The sequence below is a fragment of the Phyllobates terribilis genome, unplaced genomic scaffold, assembly GCF_046119375.1.
Source record: "Phyllobates terribilis strain yellow unplaced genomic scaffold, ASM4611937v1 Scaffold_10__3_contigs__length_209671492, whole genome shotgun sequence".
Lineage (NCBI taxonomy): Eukaryota > Metazoa > Chordata > Amphibia > Anura > Dendrobatidae > Phyllobates > Phyllobates terribilis.
Genome location: NW_027362770.1, coordinates 98,233,713 through 98,258,671, shown reverse-complemented (window position 1 = coordinate 98,258,671; position 24,959 = coordinate 98,233,713). Strand labels below are relative to the sequence as shown.

At 37.5% G+C, this 24,959-nt stretch overlaps 1 protein-coding gene across 7 annotated transcripts in view; it reads right to left on the bottom strand.

The window, feature by feature from the left end:
• The window catches only part of LOC141164433 (protocadherin alpha-C2-like), a 608,374-nt gene that overhangs the window by 513,507 nt on the left and 69,908 nt on the right, over positions 1-24,959 (bottom strand). The window contains exon 1 of one of the 7 annotated variants that reach the window (XM_073649661.1): positions 20,369-22,874. The exons of 3 other annotated variants lie outside the window; for them this stretch is intronic. In XM_073649661.1, the coding sequence (XP_073505762.1) occupies positions 20,369-22,735 (2,367 nt within the window). In that variant the 5' untranslated portion in view covers positions 22,736-22,874. Of the gene's footprint in view, positions 1-4,500; positions 7,018-20,368; positions 22,875-24,959 lie in introns of those variants that run through there. 3 more of the 7 variants (XM_073649651.1, XM_073649662.1, XM_073649650.1) reach the window with 3 other exon arrangements.

Sequence of the window (24,959 nt, the reverse complement as noted above, 5' to 3'; positions counted from 1 at the left end):
GAAGCCCAATATTTTTTCAGAGGTAGATGCAGAAAAAAAATATATTCAGTTTGCAACCTGATGGAGGCCAGTATAGATGGACTAATAGAGAAAGTCCCACACACTGCTAGAAGGCCAAATATTTTTTCAGAGATAGATGCAGACAAAAAATTATTTTTAATTTGCAACCTGATGGAGGTCAGTATAGATGGACTAATAGAGAAAGTCCCACACACTGCTAGAAGGCCAAATATTTTTTCAGAGCTGGATGCAGATAAAAATTATTTTTAATTTGCAACCTGATGGAGGTCAGTATAGATGGACTAATAGAGAAAGTCCCACACACTGCTAGAAGGCCAAATATTTTTTCAGAGCTAGATGCAGAAAAAAATTATATTCAGTTTGCAACCTGATGGAGGTCAGTATAGATGGACTAATAGAACAAGTCCCCACACAGCTAGAAGCCCAAATATTTTTTCAGAGGTAGATGCAGATAAAAAATATTTTTAATTTGTAACCTGATGGAGGTCAGTATAGATGGACTAATAGAACAAGTCCCACACACAGCTAGAAGCCCAAATATTTTTTCAGAGGTAGATGCAGAAAAAAATTATATTCAGTTTGCAACCTGATGGAGGTCTGTATAGATGGATTAATAGAACAAGTCCCACACACAGCTAGAAGCCCAATATTTTTTCAGAGGTAGATGCAGAAAAAAAATATATTCAGTTTGCAACCTGATGGAGGTCAGTATAGATGGACTAAAAGAGAAAGTCCCACACACTGCTAGAAGGCCAAATATTTTTTCAGAGCTAGATGCAGAAAAAAATTATATTCAGTTTGCAACCTGATGGAGGTCAGTATAGATGGACTAATAGAACAAGTCCCACACACTGCTAGAAGCCCAAATATTTTTTCAGAGCTAGATGCAGAAAAAAATTATATTCAATTTGCAACCTGATGGAAGTCAGTATAGATGGACTAATAGAACGATGCTATGCCCAAAAGATTTTACTTCACTAGGTGCAGTAAAAAAATTGGTATTCTATACACAGGTGGTATATCTTGCAACACAGATAGGCTACTCCACTGACTAACACACTCTGCAATAGGCCAAAAAGGATTAGCTTTGCTAGATTCAGCCAAATGCTGTGAAAAAAACTTGCACAGCACTGGCACAGACCTGCCTGGCAAAAACTGATAGGAACTGATGTAACCTAGTCCTGAAAAGGACTGCAATTACAATTAGTCTTTACTCCCACAATCTATCTATTTAAGAGCACAGACCTGCCTAATAAAAGTCGTAGGAAATGCTGTAACCTAGTCCTTAAAAGGACTGCAATCACAACTATTCCCTACTCCCAAGCTATCTGTAGATTTGTGCGAAAATTGGCTTGAAATTAACAAGGTATAGCGCACACAGCAACAGCGGTGCCGTCTAACACGCAGCTGCAGCAGTGAGAAAATGGTGGCGACGGGGAAAATGGCTTGGTCTTATAGGGCAAGGACATGTGACATACACTGCCAATGACACATGCCCTTGCTTGTGTGAAAAAAGCACTTCGCTCCGTGTGTGCGCTGCTGATAGGCTGACAGATTGCACCTCCCCACTGTAAATGCGGGAAAGAGAAAAAAAATGGAGATCTTCATTATTCCTGCAGAGATCCATCCCCTGCCCCTCCCCTCACCCCGCTGTACACTCAAACTGCGTATTAACATTAATTTTCATCATTACTGAGAAAAAATCCAGTTATGATTTTGGTGCACGAACAGTTATCGAACATAACCTCGAACAGCCGAATTTTTCTCAAATCGTTCGTGTTCGCCGAACGGCTCGAACACCGCCAAAAACAGCTCGAATTTGAGATTGGCGAACAGTTCGAGTAGAACAACGCTCATCTCTAACCATGACATAAATTGTGGAACAGTTTCAACAATGGTAACAGATTTTTGAGAATAATAAAAGACAATTACCTCTCAGATTTAGTCCAGGACTAGAGATGAATACATTTGAGTAGCATTAAATTCTACTAAAATTTTACAAAAATCCGCTTTGGTCAAAATACAATTTTTTTGTAATTCACTTCCTTGCTGATTCAGCAAAACGGCGGCCATAATCCATCAGTAAGGGGTCATTATAATTTAAAAAAATCCTTATACTTACCTTACCGCTCACCTCTCCGGCTCCTCTGCTTCTCCCTATCACCGATTCAATTCCTCATCACATGTTCTGATATCCGCCACAAACAAAATCTCAGGGCCTCTCACACTGAGCCCAGACTTCTGGCTCCTCTAATGAGGCCCATTATGGTTCTGCACATGGAGTGACCCCAGAGCAAGATAGGGGACATTAAATTTGTGGAAAATAACTTCTCTGCAAATCGAATATTCCTTGAAAATTCGCAAAAATTCCAATTTTGCCAGATCTAATAATCTCTAATCAGGACCCAACAAGAAGGTGGAATGGTGAGCATTTTAAGACCTAATTTTAACAAATAGGCCAGACAGAATATTAAATGTACAAGCAGGGAAGTACTTAGGTAATAGTGACCATAATACGTTTTCACCATTTAATAAGATGTTTAGTAGAGCAGCTAAAAAAAGACTAAAATTCAGTAAATTAAATTTTCATAGCCTAAGTGACTACCTTTTTACCATAAAATGAGACAATGTGCTCAAAAATAATGGTACACAAAGCACTTGATACTTTTCTATAAACATCCTGAATAGGTCATGTGCATACGTTATACCTTATAAGAATAAATAACTTAGAAATGGGAAAAAATCATATGATTGAATATAACAGTAAAGGCGCAAAAAGACAGTGCTTAGAGAAATAAAGTAAGACGATAATGACTAGCCATTTAGAATTGTACCGAGTATAAGGAGAAAAATAAATTGTAAAAAAAACAAATAAAAGCCCCAAATATTGAGACAAATTGACTCATTGCCAAAGAAAGTGAGAATAATCAAAAAATATCTCTTAGCTACATAAACAGTAAGAGATTAAAAAATTATAGTGTTGGAACTCTTAAAAATAATCTTGGTGACATAGTGGAAGAGGATAAGGGAAAGGCAAATCTAAAAAAGGGTAGTTCTATACAGTTTTCCCTCAGGAAAATCCAATGACAGTTGACATTTTTACTTAAGGAAATTATAAATTACCCTTTAAAAAAACTCCAGCGTAGTAGGGTATGTCTTGAACCTATAAAATGTAAACTTTATTAGGAATAAATTAAAAGCTCCATAATGACAAGTAGTTATTAGTAAGTAGTTAGTAGTAAAGTGGCAAACCTACAGGTTTTGGCACGTAGAATAATCATGATTCAAGTCCGGAATCCCAGTATTCAAAAAGGATCAAAAATTAAGCATAGAAACTATAAAATGGTAAGATTATAATCAATTGTGAACAAAATTTTTGAGATTTTCTAACTGATGTTATCCTGGGGTATCTCAATAAAATAACCTAATATGCTTGTATCAACATAAATTCATGAGGGGTTGGTCCAGTCAAACTAATCTAAAGAGCTTCTATGAATTTCCAGACTTGACCTGGGTAAGGCAGTGGATTTTGTCGATCTTTAAAGCTTGGAAAAGACATTCAGCATAATACTATACAAAATATTTGTACATAGAATAATAACAATGGGACTAGAAGAAAATATGTGTCAATTGGGTTATAAACTTGCTCAATAGTAGGAAAGAGAGTGTGTTATTAACAGTACACACTTGGATTGGGGCATAGTTAACAACTGGGTACCACAGGGGTCGGTATTGGGTCCTTGTCTTTTTATTATTTTGATTGATAACCTTGTTGAGGGTATAAAGAGTAGACTTTTAGTATTTGCAGATGATACTATTGCTTGCAAGGTAATAAATAATGATGAGTATAATTTTTTTATTATAGAGGGATTTAGGTAAGTTGAAGGCTTGGGCCCAGAAATGGCAGCTGAAGTTTAATACACATAAATGTAAGATCATGCATGTGGAAAAAGAAAAGAAAGTGTAGAGTTATGTACAAAATAGTAAAATGCAAGGTAACATTGGCACTGAAAAAGACTTAGGAGTATTGGAGGACAGCAAACTCCACTTTACTGATCAGTGCTAAGCAGCTACTGCTAAGGCAAGACAAAACAAGAGTTGCATGAAAAGTGGTTGAGAGGCTCGTGAGAAGAACATAGTTTTGAAGGTGAACAAGTCGATAGTTAGGCCCCGCTTTAAATACAGAGGACAGTTTCGGGCACCAATGTGTGGGAAATTAGCATCTGCCTGATGGAGTTTTTGGCTTTCTATTGATAAGTAGAGAAATTCCTGCCTCCAAACATGACTTGAATACATCTTATTTTGTATGTGTTCAGTAATGCAAGATTTTATTTTCAATTTTTAACTTTATATTTTATTTTTACAAGTTTTTCAAACATACTAAATTTTAAGTATTAAGAGTTCTAAAATGTATGACTTTTTTTTAAGCCAAAAACTATTTCATGTACCATTAAAAAAATAATAATATTTTGGTCTTACCTTATATGAGGAGTTCAATAAGACTGCTTGTGGATTGACTTGCTCTTCATTCCCTGGTGTCTGACAGTTATTTGGAGTGAAAACTATCAAGTCACTTTTAGGTCGAAATGAATTGGAACTGATGTTATACTGAGTGTGTTGGGAATACATCCAGCTCCCTCCAGTGTTGGAGCAGATTCTGTAATTTTCTTTTAGCTCATTGACCTCATCTCTGTATTTTTGCCATCTTAACACAGTGAACACAATCAAAGTAATAAGAAAAATACTTGATATGATGCAGATTGCAATAACCAAGTAAACATTTGCATCAGAAAATTCATCAACATTTCCTTTGGTTTCTTGATTATCAAACTTTAATTCTTCTCCAGACTCTACCACAGATATGACAATTTGTGTTTCTGATGTCATGACCGGTTCACCATGATCCTGAGCTACTACATGCAATCTATACTCATCATTATCAGAATCTGTAAATGATCGTTTCAAAGTAATTTCTCCAGTCTGATGTGCAATTATAAATGGAAATTTTCCAGATCCCCCAAGATCCTTCAACTTGTAAAATGTCCAAGCGTTGTATCCAGAATCCAAATCTACGGCCTTCACTTTAGTTATCAGGTGTCCAGGTTCTGCTGACTTTGAAGCTTTGATAGTTATTTCAGAATGAAGTGGGGTGAATATAGGAGCATTATCATTAATATCCTCAATGAATATGTGTAGAGTAAGGTTGGAGGTGAGGGCTCGTAGACCAGCGTCAGTGGCTTTTACATGACACCGGAAATAAGAAATCTGTTCATGGTCAAATGATACTAAAGAAAAGACCTTCCCATTCTCTGGATTAACGGAAATATAGGAAGAAATAGGAATTCCATCAATTGTGCGCTCCCTAATTGAGTAAGTAATGAATGAATTCTGCCCAATATCTGGGTCAGAGGCTGATGCTGTATATATATGAGAACCTGGTGGGTTGTTCTCTTTAATGAATATTGTGTCTACTGACTGGACAAATTTTGGAGCGTTGTCGTTGGTGTCACTTATATCAATCTTCAGATTTTTTGAGGTAGACAGGCATGGAGAACCTTCATCTCTTGCAGTAATTGTAACTTCATATTGATCTTTCACTTCTCGATCCAAAGGTCCATTCACGGTCAAAGAAAAATCACTCATGAAAGCTGGATTTACCTTAAATGGTGAAGGCTCAGAAATGTAGCAGTGGACTTTTCCATTTGATCCTGAATCTCTATCATGGACACTGATGATGGCAACTGTTGTCCCCTGGGGAGAATTTTCAGGAACAGGAACTGATAATGATGTCACAATCATCTCAGGAGGGTTGTCATTGACATCTACAACAGTCACCAGAACTTTGCAATGTCCAAAATGTTGATAATCTCCATTGTCAGTAGCTTCAACCTGGATTTCATATAATTTTTTAGTTTCAAAATCCAACTTGCCTTTTACTCTTATTTCTCCCATGCTTTTATCTAATATGAACGCTTCCTTTGCCTCTCCTGACACCATTTTGCTAAAATAATATAGTATTTCTCCATTTTTCCCAACATCCAGATCAGTAGCATTCAGCTTAAACACTAAAGTTCCTTCTACAGCATTTTCATTAACACTGCATTGGTAAAATGGCTGATCAAACACAGGAGCATTATCATTAAAGTCTTCTACAGTAACAACAATACGTGTGGTGCCACTTAGCCTTGGTTTGCCTCCATCATAAGCTGTAAGGGACAGATTGTGAACAGACTGCTTTTCTCTGTCTAAATTTTTTTTCAGCACAAGCTCCAATGATTTGATTTGATTAATATATTTTTGGAAATCCAAAGCAAAATATTCACTTGCACTGAGCTCATAGTTGGTGATAGAATTTGTACCAAGATCTGGATCAGAAGCTATATCTAATGGGAAACGAGATCCTGCATGTTTTACTTCTGATATGACAAGATTAGTCACACTAGAGGAGAATACAGGACTATTGTCATTGATATCTTCTATTTCTACATCCACACGATACATCTGCACAGGCTTCTCTACAATAACCTGCAGAGGAATTATACAGAAGGGTGTATCTGGACACAGCACTTCTCTGTCTATTGTCTCTTTAACAAACAAGATTCCATTCTGCAGATTAACCTGGAAATATTCCTTCTCATCTCTAAAAACAATATGTAACATTCTGGAATTAATCTCACCTATATCCAGTCCAAGATCCTGAGAAATTCTTCCGACAAAGGTGCCATGCTTGGATTCCTCAGGGATGATATAATGCAGCTGACTCAAGACCACATCCCACGATATTTGTAACAAAAAGAAATGGACAAACCTGCTCCTTGCTTGATAATCCTGTCTCTGATTCAGCATTTCTTAAAATCAGTGATGGTAGAGGTGATGATTTGTCCAGTAATAAAGGCACTAATGCTGATGGAAGAATGAAGCAATTGGGGAAAAAAAATCTGTCATGGCCGGAATCTCTGCTGCAAGATTTTCATTTAGCGATGTAGAAATGCATTTCCTCTTTCCTTCCTGCTATTAGTTGGTGAGGAGTGCCATCTAGTGCTGAACATTCAGGTTGCATATCAGGTATTTCTGTATTTTTTGTTTAAGCAGTAATTTCTATATATTTTACATTTATTGTTCACTGTTCTAATTGCATCAAATGACATAATAAAGTAATTGCATTGTATAAAATATTAATTGAAAGTTTACATTCTATTACACTTTGCAATTGCCTTGTTTTGTTTATTTCCCAATTGGATTTAACAAAAGTAATATTGTTTTTTGTATTTATATAAAATAATAGGTTTCAAAATCAATTTATGCACTTGAGCTTTCTATACCAAATGTGTTTGTAAATGTAAATAACTTTCTTCCATGATTATTTAACTATTTTCCCACTTACAGTAAAACTGATTTAAACTACATGATTGTATATAAGAATGGATAATGACTGACATCTGTTAAAAAATACCAGATTTTTTTAAAATCCAAGATACCTAAGAGAGTTTAAATATGATTGTGAGTAATAGTTTAAAGAGAACAATGGTTTTCTAAAATTAATTTAATCTTATAATGTGAGGTATTGCTATTGAGCATGCTGAGGGGCACTCACTTCACCGGGTCAATTAAAGCACACATGCAACGTTTTCCAGTAAACTAAAGTCCAGCAGTTTATTACACATCATAAACTGCTTATAACATAGCCCATATCAGTGGCTCACAGGAATGTTATACACATAATATTCTAGAGCCTTTCAGTGGCAGCTATGCGCTCTTGGCTTCAGATACAGTCCTCAGCAAGGTAACAACATTAATGTTCATATCAAGCACCGTCTTTTACCTTTGACGGGACTAGCTGCTTCTATCAGCTCTGTTCCATCAAAGCTGTGGTTTAAGACTCACCAGACGTGGTCTCCAGGCCTCGTGCCCTCCAGGGCTAATGGTGTCCCAGGCATGGAGATCAGGTCTCTTGATTCTCTGTGTTTCAAAAACACCCGGATATATATCTCTTCCGTGCGCACAGGACCTGTGATGATGTCACAGTCATGTGATCTGTCACCTGAAGGGGAGGTATGTGGTCAGCGAGAACACACCCCCTCAGACATTTTGGCAATGCACCAAGCCGCTGCATTACATATCCTCCCCCTCTTGTTCAAGCCCACAGTATTGAACACATGATATACACAATCACATTATAACCCACAGTTCACACAGAGTCCATGTACTTGACATTTGCGCTGCTCAGCCCCTGGAACATTAGTCATCAACATTAGACCATTCCTCAGGTACCTACCATCCGTCATTGTCACTAACTTCGTCAAGTCACATTTCCGAGTCGTAACCTTGTCAGACTTCCCCCGCTCCCAGCGGTCAATACAGCAGTGTGACTCACTTGCCCTTGTATCTAAGGTCAAGACTGACTTCGTACTGTCCCGTACTCTATTGGGTCATTTGCATGGGCCTCTCAAACCTGAGTTACTGGAGGACTCACTATCTCTAAACCCACGCCCACTATCCTCAGGACGTTTTGAAAGGTCTCTAACTTCTACTGCAGTCATTCTATTATTTGGAGGGCCCTTTCTCTGTCGGGTCTCACAATTTACAGATGGCTGCCATCTTCTACTGCTCAGGCGACGCTGTCTTTCCATTCGCAGTCTGGCGAGATTCAACTATTCTACTTCTCACAGGTAGGTCACTCGGTACTCTATCAGCATTCATATATATGCAAGATTTTCTTCCGCTCCTACAGCAGAGAATGACACAATGCCATATTCATCCGGTATCAAGTCCTGATGATCACGTGGACTGCTTACTTTCATCACACCAGACTTCTTTACCATCATATGCATGGCTTGGCCATTTCTCCCAATGAGCTTTCTTACTAGTGCATGAGGCACCCAGATGACTTCTTCCTGCAGACTTTGAGCTTTTCTCATAAGCTACATTTGTTTAGTGGCTTGCTCTGTTTTCAACCGGACAATCCGCTTTGTGTGAACACATCGCCAGTGCATGTCACTTAGGATAGCCACCCTCTTCACTGTGACTTCAGTTGTGGACAGGACCACCAGCTGTTTAGCTTCTGAGGTCAAGTACACCTTACAGGCTCCCACGGCCTTCTTAAACTCTTCATGCACTGACTCGCTGGTGCATTCTTCTCTCAAATATTCGGGTACATATATGAGGCACTTGTACAGAGAAGTTTCTGTCTCACCGTTGGTCTCCAAACAATCATCCTGCTCAGGTTTCAGGGCCAACAGCCTTTGGAGTCTTCAACCTTCTTGGCTATAGTACCATACACTTCAATGAGGTTCCCTGCTGATTGATCCTCAATTACCTGGTTAGACACAGGAGTCGTCACACCTACCATCTTCTGGGCTAGCTCTTCCTCCTGGTCTCCTTTGTTGTCTGTTACTGTCCCGGAGGTTGCTACTGGCAATGTCACCTCCTCTTCCATCCTGATCTCTTCTGCTTCTGAAGGAGGATCCATACTTGGAATAAATGCACACAGCATTGCATTTTCTTTCTTTATTCTTTCAGCAAAGGCTGCAGGAGCAACTTTTTGTGGCCTCTGCACCTTTGTCAACGAGAGTGGGACTTTCTCACCTCATTTAACTCCTCCTGACTGAACTCTCTTCTACTTTCGTAGTGTCCCCATCAGCTGTGGGGTCTGTGTCACTCCCCATGGTGTTGTGGACCAACAAGTCACCTCCCACTTTGATGTCAACCCCTTCTTCTGGAGCTACAGGACAATAGGCAAGCAGCTTGGTATGAAGGCAATAACTGTTTTCACAATTATTAGAAAATGTAAAATAGTCAAAATGACTGTCAATCTTCCTCGGTCTGGGTCTCCAAGATCTTGCCTCGTGGGGAAGGATGATTCTGAGAAAGGTCAAGAATCAGCCCAGTACTACATGGGAGGACCGGGTCAATGACTTAACAGAGCAGGGATCACAGTCTCAAACATTACCGCTAGTAACACACTATGCTATCATGGATTAAAATCCTGCAGGGCATGCAAGGTCCCTCTGCTTATGCCAGCACATGTCCAAGCCCGTGTGAAGTTCACCAATGACCAACTGAATGATCCAGAGAAGGCATAGGAGAAGGTCATGTGGTCAGATGAGACCAAAATAGAACATTTTGGTATCAACTCCACTTGGCGTATTTGGAGGAAGAAGGATGAGTACAACCCCAAAACCACCGTTCCAACCATGAAGCATGGTGGGGGAAAAATCATACATTGTGAGTTCTTTTCTGCAAAGGGGACAGGACAACTGCACTTTATTGAAGGGAGGATGTATGGGGTCATGTATCGCAAGATTTTGGCCAACAACCTCCTTCCCTCAGTAAGAGCATTGAAGATGGGTAGTGGCTCTGTCTTCCAGAATGACAATGACCCAAAACGCACAGCCAGGGCAACAGTGGCTCTGTATGAAGCATTTCAAAGTTCTGGAGTGGCCTATCCAGTCTCCAGATCTCAACCCATCAGAAAATCTTTGGAGTGAGCTAAAACTCAATGTTGACCCACGACATCCCCGAAACCTGAAAGAACTGGAGAAGATGCATATAGAGGAGTGGGCCAAAATCCCTGCTGCAGTGTGTGCAAACTTGGTCAAGAACTACAGCAAATGTTTGACTTTTGTAATCGCAAACAAAGGTTTCTGCACCAAATATTAAGTTCTGTTTGTTTTTCTATTGTATCAAATAGTTATTTCATGGAATAAAGTTCAAATTAATAACGTTAAAATCATACACTGTGATTTTCTGGATTTCTTTTTAATATTCTGTCTCTCACAATTGAAGTGTACCCACGATAAAAAGTACAGACCTCTCCATTCTTTGTAGGTGGGAAAACTTAAAAAATCGGCAGTGTATCAAATACTTATTTTCCCCACTGTAGACAGATAGATAGATCCACAATTTCAATATCCTTAATAAAAGCAAACCAAAAAAGCAAACTTTAAGTATTTTCTACCTATTTTGCCATCATATTATAATCCATTATTGTTGTACACTGGTACTAAAGGTCACTATGAAATCCAAACTTGTTTAAAAAATTAAAATTATGAAAAAAGTTTATTTGTTAAGAAAATAAAAAATACCGTATTTTTCAGACTATAAGACGCACTTTTTTCATCCAAAATTCTGGAGGAAAGTGGAGGGTGTGTCTTAAAGTCCAATATACATAAATACTGTGACTGTGGGTGGTGGGGGATGTGGGAGAAGCGTCAGCAGTGGAGTAGGGTTGCACAGAAGGCAGCAGCCACCTGCTGCAGCCAACACTGTGCCCGCTATTAAAGAAAATGAATATTCACTGCTACCCACACCCATGGAGAGGAGAGAGGAGGTGAGTATAATTGTTTATTTTTTTTCTGTGCAGCGCGATGGGGATCAGGGGGTGCAAAGCATACCAGGATGAGGGGGCCCATACATACAGGGATGACGAGTGCCATACATACCAGGAAGAGGAATGTAGGTGCCATACATACCAGGAAGAGGGATGAAGGTGCCATACATACCAGGATGGGTGTGATGGGGGGCCATACATACCAGGATGAAGGGGAACTCCATTCTTTTCAGATCCGCTCCTCTCTACTGCCAAAAATGTTCGCACTCCTGTTTAGTACTGTAAATTTGGTTTACTAGGACTGCTTTTAATGAAGGAATGGTAGCTGCGTGTACTTATATCATCCTCTACTTGTTTTTGAATATTCTTATATTAAACTTTTAACTAACTTTCAAACTATAGCTGATAAAATACTAACTTATAGCTGTCAAGCATAGTAGTTGCACATTTGAAAATATATTTTAACTATTTGAAAATCAACATGGCCAGGTAATTTATATTCTTTATCATATATGTTCTGTGAAAATAGGAAAATTACTGGTCTGGCAGATAGTATGCGAAATTCTCTTAGAATAGACAAATAAACAACATGGCCAGGTAATTTATATTCTTTATCATATATGTTCTGTGAAAATAGGAAAATTACTGGTCTGGCAGATAGTAAGCGAAATTCTCTTAGAATAGACAAATAAAAATATAGAAAAACATAGGTATGTTTACATTCATTTTTTGCAAATTATTTGGCCCATTTTTCTTATTTAGTAGAATGAATCACTTAATATGGTCCTAAAAAATCCTATTATGACTCAAGAAAAAAATATTTAATAATATTACTTTCTTTTTATCATTTGTGAACAAATAAACATTTACATACTCCATGACATAAACATTTTCTGCTGAAGCTTTTTTATACATGTAAACATATATTTATGTGTACTATATATTTTTATTCTTAAAAGATTAGTTTTACTGTCTTTTGCAGTTTTCTCACTTTCTAAACAAGTCAACCATATTGATGTTAAGCAGCCTTTGCTGCAAACCTTAATCTGGAATTTAGATTATCATTAGACTTATATTTGTTCATATTTTTCACATTACACACATGTATATTTACAGATTTTGTACATATGAATAATCTAAAATGTTTATTTTTGATTTTTTCAAATATTTACGTTTTTAAAATTCATTTTTTTATTTAGTAGCAAGCTTTTCTTTATTTATTACAGAAAAAATTTAAGACATTACAGAGTTTCTTTCTTCAAATTTCTTTGGAATATGAAATTAGATGTGTGTTACTTTTTTTTCATCATGAGTTAGAATTTCTACCAGTTTTTTCAGTGTATCTCGCATTACAATTAGGAAAGCTATGCTTGGAATTTTTGTCTTGCCTTATTAGAAACCTGGTTTATTTTTATTACTGCAGTTTAACCTTTCCCACTTTCTGATCATGGAATATCCTAATCGCATTTTAATGTAGTACCGCTATTAATCATGGTACTAATGGAATTATTATCATATTTTCATCTTGATGATTAATAAATTAAACAACAACTTTCTGAAAAATCATTTAATAGATCTAACAAAACAGTTTTTTCATATTGAAAAGTTTATGAGTTCGGGTCTCAGCAATTTCTATTGGTGCCATAGAAAATTAATAGAGTTTTAGTGCATATGCTTGATAATGGTTCTATTCAAATGGGTTCTTGATCCCAATTTTTATTATGGGATATCTCAGCAGTTTACCACCTAGGAATCCAGTGTTCATACTTAACTCCTTTAAGAAGATATTAGAGAAAAATGAGAGTAACAGAACAAGAAATTCTAAATGCCGGTCAAAGGCTACAGTACTTATTTTGTGGTTGACAATTTGACCTATCCATGCCCTCTATGATCCAACATAGTAACATAGTAACATAGGTTGAATAAAGACCTACATCCATCAAGTTCAACCTTCCTCCCCCAACCAACATTGCTCTGGTCTGATTTAAATACATATTCTCAACTCTGTTTCTATTACAGTGTCTGTTTTAATAAGAAGTATTGGTTATGCTTCCGTTAGTTAATTTCCATAATTGTCATCATTATTTTATGACCATGGATGTAAACTATGCTTTTCTATTAAGAATAAAACCAGAAGTCTCAGAAAAAAACTTTCTGTTCAATTTATAAGTTAATGGGTTTATCAATACCTGTTAGGAATTTTTATAGAAAAAAAACTCTATTAACTCCCCCATGTTGTGGTGAGACACAGTTAGGGAGGCAAGATTGACAGAAGTGATCATATTCTGTACATTTGTTTTTTGCTGCATTTGTCTCTGTCTTATAAACAAAACTGATTCATTTTGTATTTCTTTAATATAACCCTGAGTGCAGGAAACTGAAAAATAATTGACATCCATTTTTTATTTTGCCACATACTTCAAGTTAAATCACATGTAAGACCCAAGAACTACCATATTTTGTCTGGCTAGGACAAGTACAGTGCTACTATTATTTTTCCATTTTCCACTGGAAGTGATCCAATAAAGTACCAGGATAGCAGAAAGTTTGTGGATGTGTGTTGTCTCAAAAATAATTGTTTCAAGGGAGAATACAGTACTTACATATATGCTTCCATAATATTTTGCCTTGGTAGTGGTACCATACAGTAGCACAGGCTATGCTTCAGGATCTTTCGTAGAAAGCAAAGGGACTACATTACATGGTCATAATCTATACAGGTGTTTGTTAATGATAGTCAGACTGCATGACTCTTTAGATATTTAATTTTTTATACCCAGCAGTGATTTGCAGACTGTATTTCACCTTAGGACAATCAAACATCTTTAAAAGTACCTGAAAAAGTGAGTGAGCAAGACGGCAAGTGTTTTGCTCTAAAGTGTGTTTTTTCCTTATTGTTTCTCTTGAAGTTCAGTGACTTTGGATTCCGGAAGTTTAGAAGGGAGTAACTTGTATTCAAGGACTGCATTGCCTACATTTCTGTTTGTTATCTGTGTCATCCCCATTAGTAAAATGCCATCCAGTGTACATCTTGTGCATGTACACAGTGCTTGAATAGCCATTTGAGGGTGCATACTGCTGTGCAAGATTTCTGAATGTCAAGCGTCTGGAAGCCCAGGTATTAGCTATAAATGAGCAATTTTCATCACTGAGGTCCATTGACAAAATGGAAAGGAGTTTGATGATGACGGAAAAGATACTAGCTAGGGTAGATATGAAGGAGGATGGTAGCATGGAGCTGCAGGACAATGAGATAGCTAGTTGAGTGACAGAAGGTGGGCCAGAGGGAAGAGAGTCAGAGGGAAGAGAGCTAGGGAGGCTATTCCTGATTTAGAACACCCCAGCAAGTTTGCTAAGTTGAAAGATGAGGAAGATGTCATTATGCATTATTACAGCAGCAGTGGTTATGGTGTACATTGGAATCAACAACAAGGTTAAAGGAAGGTAGAAGGTCCTAAAAGCTCATTTCAGATATTTACCTGTGCCATGCCAGAGAGGCAAAGGGAGATTAGGGAGGGAAATAAGTGTCTTAGGGATTTGTGTAGGAAGGAAGGTTTCAGGTTCCCGGAAAACTGGGCCAACTTCTCTGGTGGATACAGGTTCTATAGTAAGTATTAGATGCTGTACCATAATGTAGAGGGTACACCAGTGCTTGGGACAAGAATGATTAGAAGGTTCAAGAAGTGTTTAATCTAGGGGTTGGGCAAGGGCAATTATTGGACTGGAGGGGAAGGAAATTAGATAGTGATCTGGGAGTAAGTATTGAAAGTAGAGAGGGAATGGGGGAGGGATTAGAACAACTAACACAGAGAGGAAGAATAGAGACACAGAAAAATACACAGAGTACATGTATAATAATGACAGAAACTTAATAAAACTGAGTAATTAAAATTGATAATGTTGGAAGAGAATAATTATATAAAGGGGATAATGGAGACTTGGCTGGACAAGAGCTATGAATGGGATGTTAATTTACAATGTTATATTATGTTCACAAATGGCAATGCATAGTAAAAAATATCTAATAATCAAAGACAATTATCTCTCACAACTGGTGCAGGACCTAACAAGAGGAGTAGCAGTTCTAGACCTAATTTTAACCAATAGGTCAGATGTTACATCTGATAGTATAGTTCTTGCTCCTCTGACGTTTGGGGAGGGGCCAGCTGTGCTCTAAACATACAGTTATTTAATAAGCAAATTATTCACTTTCTTTGATATATTTACTGTCATTCAAACACAACCACTGACATGGCAGGCAGCTGATTTCGCTTTGAGCCACACATAGCACTTCCTAGTAGCGCAACATTTTCTGACATGTGAATGTTATTCTTCTCTTCAGACACATTTTACCATTATAGAAAAGTACATGTCTATGTATTTCAGTACATCTCTATATACTAGCAAAACCTTTTATACCTGTATACTTAACCCCTTCCACCTTGGGCTATTTTCCGTTTTTTTTGCTTCCATTTTTTCTTCCCCCTCTTCCAAGAGCCATAACTTTTTTACATTTCCATCAATATGGCCATATGAGGGTTTTTTTTGCTTCACGAGTTGTAATTTGAATGGCCCCATTGATATTACCATATAGTGCACAGGAAAACAGGAAACAAAATTCCAAGCGTGGTGAAATTATAAAAAAATGCAATTCCACAATTGTTTTTTGGGTTTTTTATTTACCATATTCATTATAGGGTAAACCTGACCTGGCAATATAATTCCCCAGGTCATTATGAGTATGCAGATACCTAATATGTATAGTTTATTTTTTATTTAAATGTGAAAACAAATCCAAAATTTGCATGAAAAATGTTTTTGTGTTTGTCACCATTTTCCTAGACCCATAGCATTTTGATTTTTCAGAATCTGGGGCTTAATGCTCAAGGCTTATTTTTTGCGTAGTAAGCTGCTTTTACTCATACCATGTTGGGGTAGATACCATGTTTTGATCACCTCTTATTGAATTTTTTGGAATGTTGCGGTGGCTAAAAACACATAATTCAGAATTTTTATTTTCTTTGCGTTATGCTTTTTTACCAATTGGAATAATCTATTTTAGATTTTGATAGACTGGGCATTTCTGAATGCAGCAATACCAAATTTGTGTATTTTTTAATTGTTTTATTTTCAATGTGGCTAAAGGGGGGTGATTTAAACTTTTATGTTTTCTTTCTTCATATTTTAAAAAACTTTTTTCACTTTTTACTGTATTAAATATTCCCCTTAGGAGACTTCAAGCTGTGATCATCCGCAGACAACCCATCAGCGCCTGACAATTATGTGATAGAGGAGCCGATGGGCGGCTAGAATGACGCCCTTCTAACCGGCACATGTTAAATCCCGCTGTCAGATATTGATAGCGCGATTTAACTGTTTAACAGACACAGGCAGAGCACCGATACACCCGGGGCTGTTAAAGCAACATGAATCAGCTGTCATTTGTGGGCAAATATGTGGGCTCAGCATCTGAGCATGCATCAAAGTATTGATAATGGTAAATATAAGTCATATGTTATACGGGGTTAAGGTAGAATAAAAGTCAATGATTTTTATCCCTACAAAATAACTGAAATAGTTAAAAACAAAATAATAGCATTTCCTAATGCACTTTTTTTAAATAATTATAAATCTGCAAACAATGAGGACTTATTTAGCCTCCCAGCAATTGTATAAATCTGTACAATATAGTGAATAGTTTATTTATAGTGCCAAGTAAATGGCGTAAAATGGTGTGGTTGTTTTTTTCTCCATTAAACTCAACTTTTTTCAGAAAATTTAATGTCTACAAATGCGTTTGGCAAAATGACACTTAAAAAAACGATAGCTCTTTTAGCAAAAAACAAAGTCATATAGTGAAGCTTAGATAAAAAAAATGTTATGGCTGTTACAACTATGAATGAATGACCAAAAAACAAAATCCATAAGTTACAAATGACCTAAATACAGCGGGACAGTCCAAGATTTGGGTGTCTACCCTGCTGTCCTAATGACAATTAGTGTAGCTATGCACAAAGTGAGGACATCACTGACCTACCAACTAGATGTCGCGATGTGCCACACAGATTGCCAGTCTGACCCACCATCTTTTTACTTATTTAGCTCTCCTTTGACTTTTAGTAGATGAGCTACAAAAACACTAAACTTCAGGAAGAATAACTTTCATTGGCTATGAGATGTTAATATATTATAAACTGTGACAATGTCCTCTACACAATGTATATATTATGTAAATGAATAAGTTAAAATGGAAAAAAACACAATGGCTAAATAGAGCTCTAAAATGCATAACAAAACATAAAGAGAGTGTTAAAATACTAAAATAAAAGAATAGTGATTAAAAAATTATACATAGTGTAAAAATAGCAAATAAATGCAGTAAAGACTGAAACAGAAAAATACATTGCAAAACAAAAGTAAGAATAATTTCAAAGTATTATTTAATATCCTTCAGTACAAAAAGTGTAAGATATTTAAAAATAATAGTGTTGGACCTCTCTAAATGATCATGCCGAAATGGTGGTAGAGAATGAGTCAAAAAACAACTTAATAAACACTTTCTTCTCTGCAGTATTTACACAGAAAGCCTAATGACAGATGACATATTTGCTTAGGAATACCATAAATTGTTCTTTAATTAACACTTGCTTAACCCAGCAAGTAGGGCAGTGCCCTTTCAAAATCGCCAACCACAATAGACAAATCACCAGATCCTGATGACATGCAAGCCCAGGTTCTGCAATGATTAAGTACTGTGATAGACAAACCATTATTTCTAATATTTAATGACTTCAGAAAAACAGGGTCTGCACCACTGGTCTAGCGCATAGCAAATATGATGCCAAAATTAAAAAATGGCTTAAAAAATTAAGCCTGGAAAATATAGTATGGTAAATCTAACTTTGATTGTTGGCAAAATGACAGATTATTGGCATAATATGTGAGCGTTTTCTAAAAGATACTATCCTGGAGTTTCTCAATAAAAATAAACTCATAACCCAACATTAAAATGCTAAATTTTAAACAAATCTGATCAGCTTCTATGAAAAGATATGCTCCAGATTGGTCCATGGTAAGGCCATGGATATTGTCAATTTATACTTTTCAAAGATATTCAATATGGAAGTGACTCACCCCCTGGGCCAGTGCTGTAGTGCGGCGCACGTGCGCGCGGGGGATACCCGGAGCCGGATCCGATGGGGGTAGTAGTCTTCGTGTGGCGGTGACCCGGTCCGCGCCCAGGGTGGTCAAACTAAGTGGCAGTTATTGGTATGATGGTATTAGTGTCCGACTACGCCACCCGTTGAATGCGGTTATGAAACCGCCGCTGCAGGGCAGACCGCTGAGGCCGGTGGTATAGGTGTGCAGCAATGTTGATATAACCCCCAACGGGAGAGGTATGGCCTCAGGGCAGCGGATGTGGGTGATGTTGGGAGTGATGGTGTGGATGTCCCAGCACTAACGGTGCGACAAGGAAGCACGGAGACGCGAGGGTACAGTTCAGGGCCTTTACTGATGGTACAAGGCAAATTCCCCCGGTAGTACTGGCTAGTAGTTGGGGCCTGGTTAGTCTGCGAGTAAGCCGGAGTTCCCCTGGCCAGGTGGAGTTGTAGGCCTTCCCGTTAGTCTGTACCCTTCCTGGCTACCCTGCTTTCGGCGGTTACAAGTAGCCCACGTCCCTGGGTATACCGTGTGGTGCTCACCCGTATGGCTGGTGACTTGGGGACTCGTGTTAGCCTCCGCTCCGGGATGGCGGTGCTGGTCCCTTCGTTGTGACTGAGCCTCCGGGCTTTTATGGCCAGAGGACCTGGAATCCCCTGCCGGATGGATTCTGCTGCTGGGTATATCTTAGTCCCCACAGCCTCGGACTCCTGTGTCCGGTTTTAGTACCTTCTCCCAGGGCGAGCTCTGCACAGCTCCAGCCCCTGGGGCTTCTCCTTGGCTCCTACAGAGCTCCTGATGTCTATCTGTCCCTGTTTCTGCGTGTCCAGACCAGACTCCGTCTCTGTCTGGAACTCCTCTCTCTAACCCTGCCTCAGCCCCAGTTTATGTAGGGGAAGTTCTTCCCCTCCCAGGACTGGGCAGGAGGTGTGGCATGCTTAGGATTCCTGCCCAGGAGACCTCCCACCTGCTCACAGACGTAATACTGCTATTACTGTGGAAACCAGACCCCTGGGGTGCCACAGAAGCACATAAAATGTTGGTATATAAAATGAGAATAATGGAACTTGGGGAAAATATGGATAATTGGGTTAAAAACTGACACAGTGGTAGAAAACAGAGTGGCTATTAATGTAAAAGATTCACTCTGATACAGGCAGAGGTAACAATCAGTATCACAGGGGTCAGTATTGGGCCATCTTCTTTTTAATGTAATTGTTATTGACCTTGTTCGGATCAGACAGAGTCGAATTTACAACAAAGGCTTAGAAGTTATCCAATGACAATGTAAACAAATATGAATGGATCTTTTTTACACCTAGACCTGCAACGATGACAAGGGGACATCCTTGACATGTAGAAGAAATAAGATTTAATAAACATCACATACTGAAGTTTATTATTGTACCAGAAGTGAGATTATGGAACTCTCTGTTCTAATAGTCGATATGCTAAACAAGTTTAAGGAGGCTAGGAAGCCTTTCTCAAAAAAATATATTAAGGGTTATGATTTAGAAATTGATCAAGGAAAATATTCTGATTGTTACACGATATGTGAAACGAAGAAGGAATTTTTCACTTATTATGGAGCAGTTAGAATCTACATCATATAGTTTTGGCTTTAAAGTGGATAAACAGATTCTTCCTATCAAACATAATGGAACTCTGACAGCATCAAACTTTGTATATGTTCAGTCATAAAGCCTTTTTTCGTACACTAATTTATCTTTATGTTTACATGTTTATAAGAATAATAACTTTTAATTGTGATAAGTGTTAAGATATATCAATTTTTTTTTTTAAAAAGCCAGATACCATTTTACATACATTTATAAAATCATTGATGTACAACCTTACCTTATGTGAGGAGTTTAATACAACTTGTTGTGAATTGACTTGCTCTTCATTTCCTGGTGTCTGACAGTTATTTGGAGTGAAAACTATCAAGTCACTTTTAGGTCGAAATGAATTGGAACTGATGTTATACTGAGTGTGTTGGGAATACATCCAGCTCCCTCCAGTGTTGGAGCAGATTCTGTAATTTTCTTTTAGCTCATTGACCTCATCTCGATATTTTTGCCATCTTAACACAGTGAACACAATCAAAGTAATAAGAAAAATACTTGATATGACGCAGATTGCAATAACCAAGTAAACATTTGCATCAGAAAATTCTTCACCATTCCCATTTGTTTCTTGATTATCAAATTTCAATTCTTCTCCAGACTCCACCACGGATATAACAATTTGTGTCTCTGATGTCATGACTGGTTCACCATGATCCTGAGCTACTACATGCAATCTGTACTCATCATTATCAGAATCTGTAAATGATCGTTTCAAAGTAATTTCTCCAGTCTGATGTGTAATAATAAATGGAGATTTTCCAGATCCTTCAAGATCTTTTAACTTGTAAAATGTCCAAGCGTTGTATCCAGAATCCAGATCTACGGCCTTCACTTTGGTTATCAGGTGTCCAGGTTCTGCTGACTTTGAAGCTTTAATTGTTATTTCAGAATGAAGTGGGGTGAATGTAGGAGCATTATCATTAATATCCTCAATGAATATGTTTAAAGTAAGGTTGGAGCTGAGGGCTCGAAGACCAGCGTCAGTGGCTTTTATGTAACACTGGAAATACGAAATCTGTTCATGGTCAAATGATACTAAGGCAAAGACCTTCCCATTCTCTGGATTAATGGAAAGGTAGGAGGAAATAGGAATTCCATCAATTGTGCGTTCCCTAATTGAGTAAGTAATAAACGAATTCTGCCCAATATCTGGATCAGAGGCTGATGCTGTATATATATGAGACCCTGGTGGGTTGTTCTCTTTAATAAATATTGTGTCTACTGACTGGACAAATCTTGGAGCGTTGTCATTGGCATCACTTATGTCAATCTTCAAAGTTTTTGAGGTAGACAGGGGTGGAGAACCTTCATCTCTTGCAGTAATTCTAACTTCATATTGATCTTTCACTTCTCGATCCAAAGGTCCATTCACGGTCAAAGAAAAATCACTCTTGAAAGCTGGATTTACCTTAAATGGTGAAGGCTCAGAAATAGAGCAATGGACTTTTCCATTTGATCCTGAATCTTTATCGTGGACACTGATGATGGCAACTGTTGTCCCCTGGGGAGAATTTTCAGGAACAGGAACTGCTAATGATGTCACAGTCATGTCAGGAGGGTTGTCATTGACATCTACAACAGTCACCAGAACTTTGCAATGTCCAATCAGCTGAAGATCGCCATTATCAATAGCTTCAACCTGGATTTCATACATATCAACAATTTCAAAATCCAGTTTGCCTTTCACTCTTATTTCTCCTAAGTATTTGTCTAAGATGAATACTTCCTTTGCCTCTCCTGATACCATATTACTAAAATCATATAGTATTTCTCCATTTTTCCCAACATCCAGATCAGTAGCATTCAGCTTAAACACTAAAGTTCCTTCTACAGCATTTTCATTAACACTGCATTGGTAAAATGGCTGATCAAACACAGGAGCATTATCATTAAAGTCTTCTACAGTAACAACAATACGTGTGGTGCCACTTAGCCTTGGTTTTCCTCCATCATAAGCTGTAAGGGAGAGATTGTGAACAGACTGCTTTTCTCTGTCTAAATTTTTTTTCAGCACAAGCTCCAATGATTTGATTTGATTAATATATTTTTGGAAATCCAAAGCAAAATAATCACTTGCACTGAGCTCATAGTTGGTGATAGAATTTGTTCCAAGATCTGGATCAGAAGCCACCTTTAATGGGAAACGAGATCCTGCAGGTTTCATTTCAGATATGACAAGATTAGTCACACTAGAGGAGAATACAGGACTATTGTCATTGATATCTTCTATTTCTACATCTACACGATACATCTGCACAGGCTTATCTACAATAACCTGCAGAGGAATTATACAGAAGGGTGTATTTGGACACTGCACTTCTCTGTCTATTGTCTCTTTAACAAACAAGATTCCATTCTGCAGATTAACCTGGAAATATTCCTTCTCATCTCTAGAGACAATATGTAACATTCTGGAATTAATCTCACCTATATCCAGTCCAAGATCCTGAGCAATTCTCCCGACAAAGGTGCCATGCTTGGATTCCTCAGGGATGATATAATGCAGCTGACTCAGGACCACATCCCACGATATTTGTAACAAAAAGAAATGGACAAACCTGCTCCTTGCATGACAATCCTCTCTCTGACTCAGCATTTCTTAAAATCAGTGAAGGTAGAGGTGATGATTTGTCCAGTAATAAAGGCACTAATGCTGATGGAAGCAGAAAGAAATTGGGAAAAAAAATCTGTCATGGCCGGAATCCCTGCTGCAAGATTTTCATTTAGCGATAGAGAAATGCATTTCCTCTTTCCTTCCTGCTTATTAGTTGGTGTGGATTGCCATCTAGTGCTCAATTTTGAGTTTACATGTAAGGTATGTATTTGGGTGTTTTTCTATTTAAATATTTACTTTCAAATAAATAATTTCAAATTAAAATTTAGTTTTGAGATATTAAACATTTTATTTGAAAATATTTTATAACTTTTTTCATACTAAAACAAATACTAAAATGAAGAATTTTATTACATCTTAATATCTTATTTCTAATCTTAATTAAGCTTTATACTATAGATTTTATATATAATGGTCTACCAAATTTAATTGATTTTAAATAATTAGTTCATTGTTGTCTACCATGTTTATAACACTGTAGTTTGGATGTTATTTGGTCATCTGTGTTCAGATTAGTTTGAGGATATAGCCATGCAAATTTTGTCTTGAAAAAATATTGACACTAAGGAATATCGCTATATTGATTGTAAATTTGGCAGTAACCTCCAAATAACTATATTTAAGCTCAATTTATTCAAATATTTGTAATAATTAACAACTTTTTAGATACAGTGAAGCCACCAGACAAGTAACCTTTTTCACAAGACTACCTTTCATCTAAAATATGGTTCTATGATATACATAATTTCAAATGTATTATACAGTATATCCTTTTTAAACCCTGGTCTCTTGACTGAGATTGTAGTGATCCTAAGCACCATGGATTTTTTCAGGGTGGGTGTATGATTTTAAAATAAGATGTTTCCCGCTCAGGTTGCATGACTGAATAATGGTATTGACACCCCAGATGTATGCAGTACACAAGGAAGGTCTCAGTCCACTTAATGAAAATAAAATGTTGTTTACTGATGAACTGCTTGTGAACTATATAGAAAAAGGTAGGAGGTTTTTAGTATATTAGACTCATCTTCTGCATACAACAGAGGCATGAGATTGGTTACAAGAGGTGATGTAGATAATATTAATAAACACAGCATGAATAACATACTCTGCATCTTCACATTATCTTCTTTCTGTCTATATCCTATTTCTACTACCCATGTTTTGACTAGCTTAGTCTAGTCTTTGGTCCTATACTTCGAGGACTAGCTTACACATTGCCTCATTCAGTTCACCTCTCTCTAGCTGTCATGGGCCCCACAACTTTACTTCTGGCTTCAAGTCATACTCACTACAGCTGACTTCCCTTCTTTCATGGTCAAATCAAGGATCTTCCAGACATGTCTGGATATACACTACCGTTCAAAAGTTTGAGGTCATTTAGAAATTTCATTATTTTTGAAAGAAAATCACATTCTTTTTCAATGAAGTTAACATTAAATGAATTAGAAATACACTCCATACATTGTTAATGTGGTAAATGACTAATCTAGCTGCAAACATCTTGTTTTTATTGCAATATCTACATAGGTGTATAGAGGCCCATTTCCAACAACCACCACTCCAGTGTTTTAATGGTACATTGTGTTTGCTAACTGTGTAAGAAGGCTAATGGATGTTTAGAAAACCCTAGAAAACCCTTGCACAAGTATGTTAGCCCAGCTGAATATGATTTGGCTGATTTGAGAAGCTATAAAATTGACCTTCCTTTGAGCTATTTGAGAATCTGGAGCATTACATTTGTTTGCTCTATGAAACTCTCAAAATGGCCAGAAAAAGAGAACTTTCATGTGAAACTCGATAGTCTATTCTTGTTCTTAGAAATAAAGGCTATTCCATGCGAGAAGTTGCCAAGAAACTGAACATTTCCTACAACGGTGTGTACTACTCCCTTCAGAGGAGAGCACAAACAGGCTCTAACCAGAGTAGAAAGAGAAGTGGGAGGCCCAGCTGCACAACTAAGCAACACAAGTACATTAGAGTCTCTACTTTGAGAAATCAACGCCTCACAGCTCCTCAACTGGCAACTTCATTAAATAGTACACGCAAAACGCCAGTGTCAACGTCTACAGTGAAGAGGCGACTCTGTGATGCTGGCCTTCAGGGCAAAGTGGCAAAGAAAAATCTATATCTGAGACTGGCTAATAAAAGGAAAAGATTAATATGGTCAAAAGAAAACAAACATTGGACAGAGGAAGATTGAAAA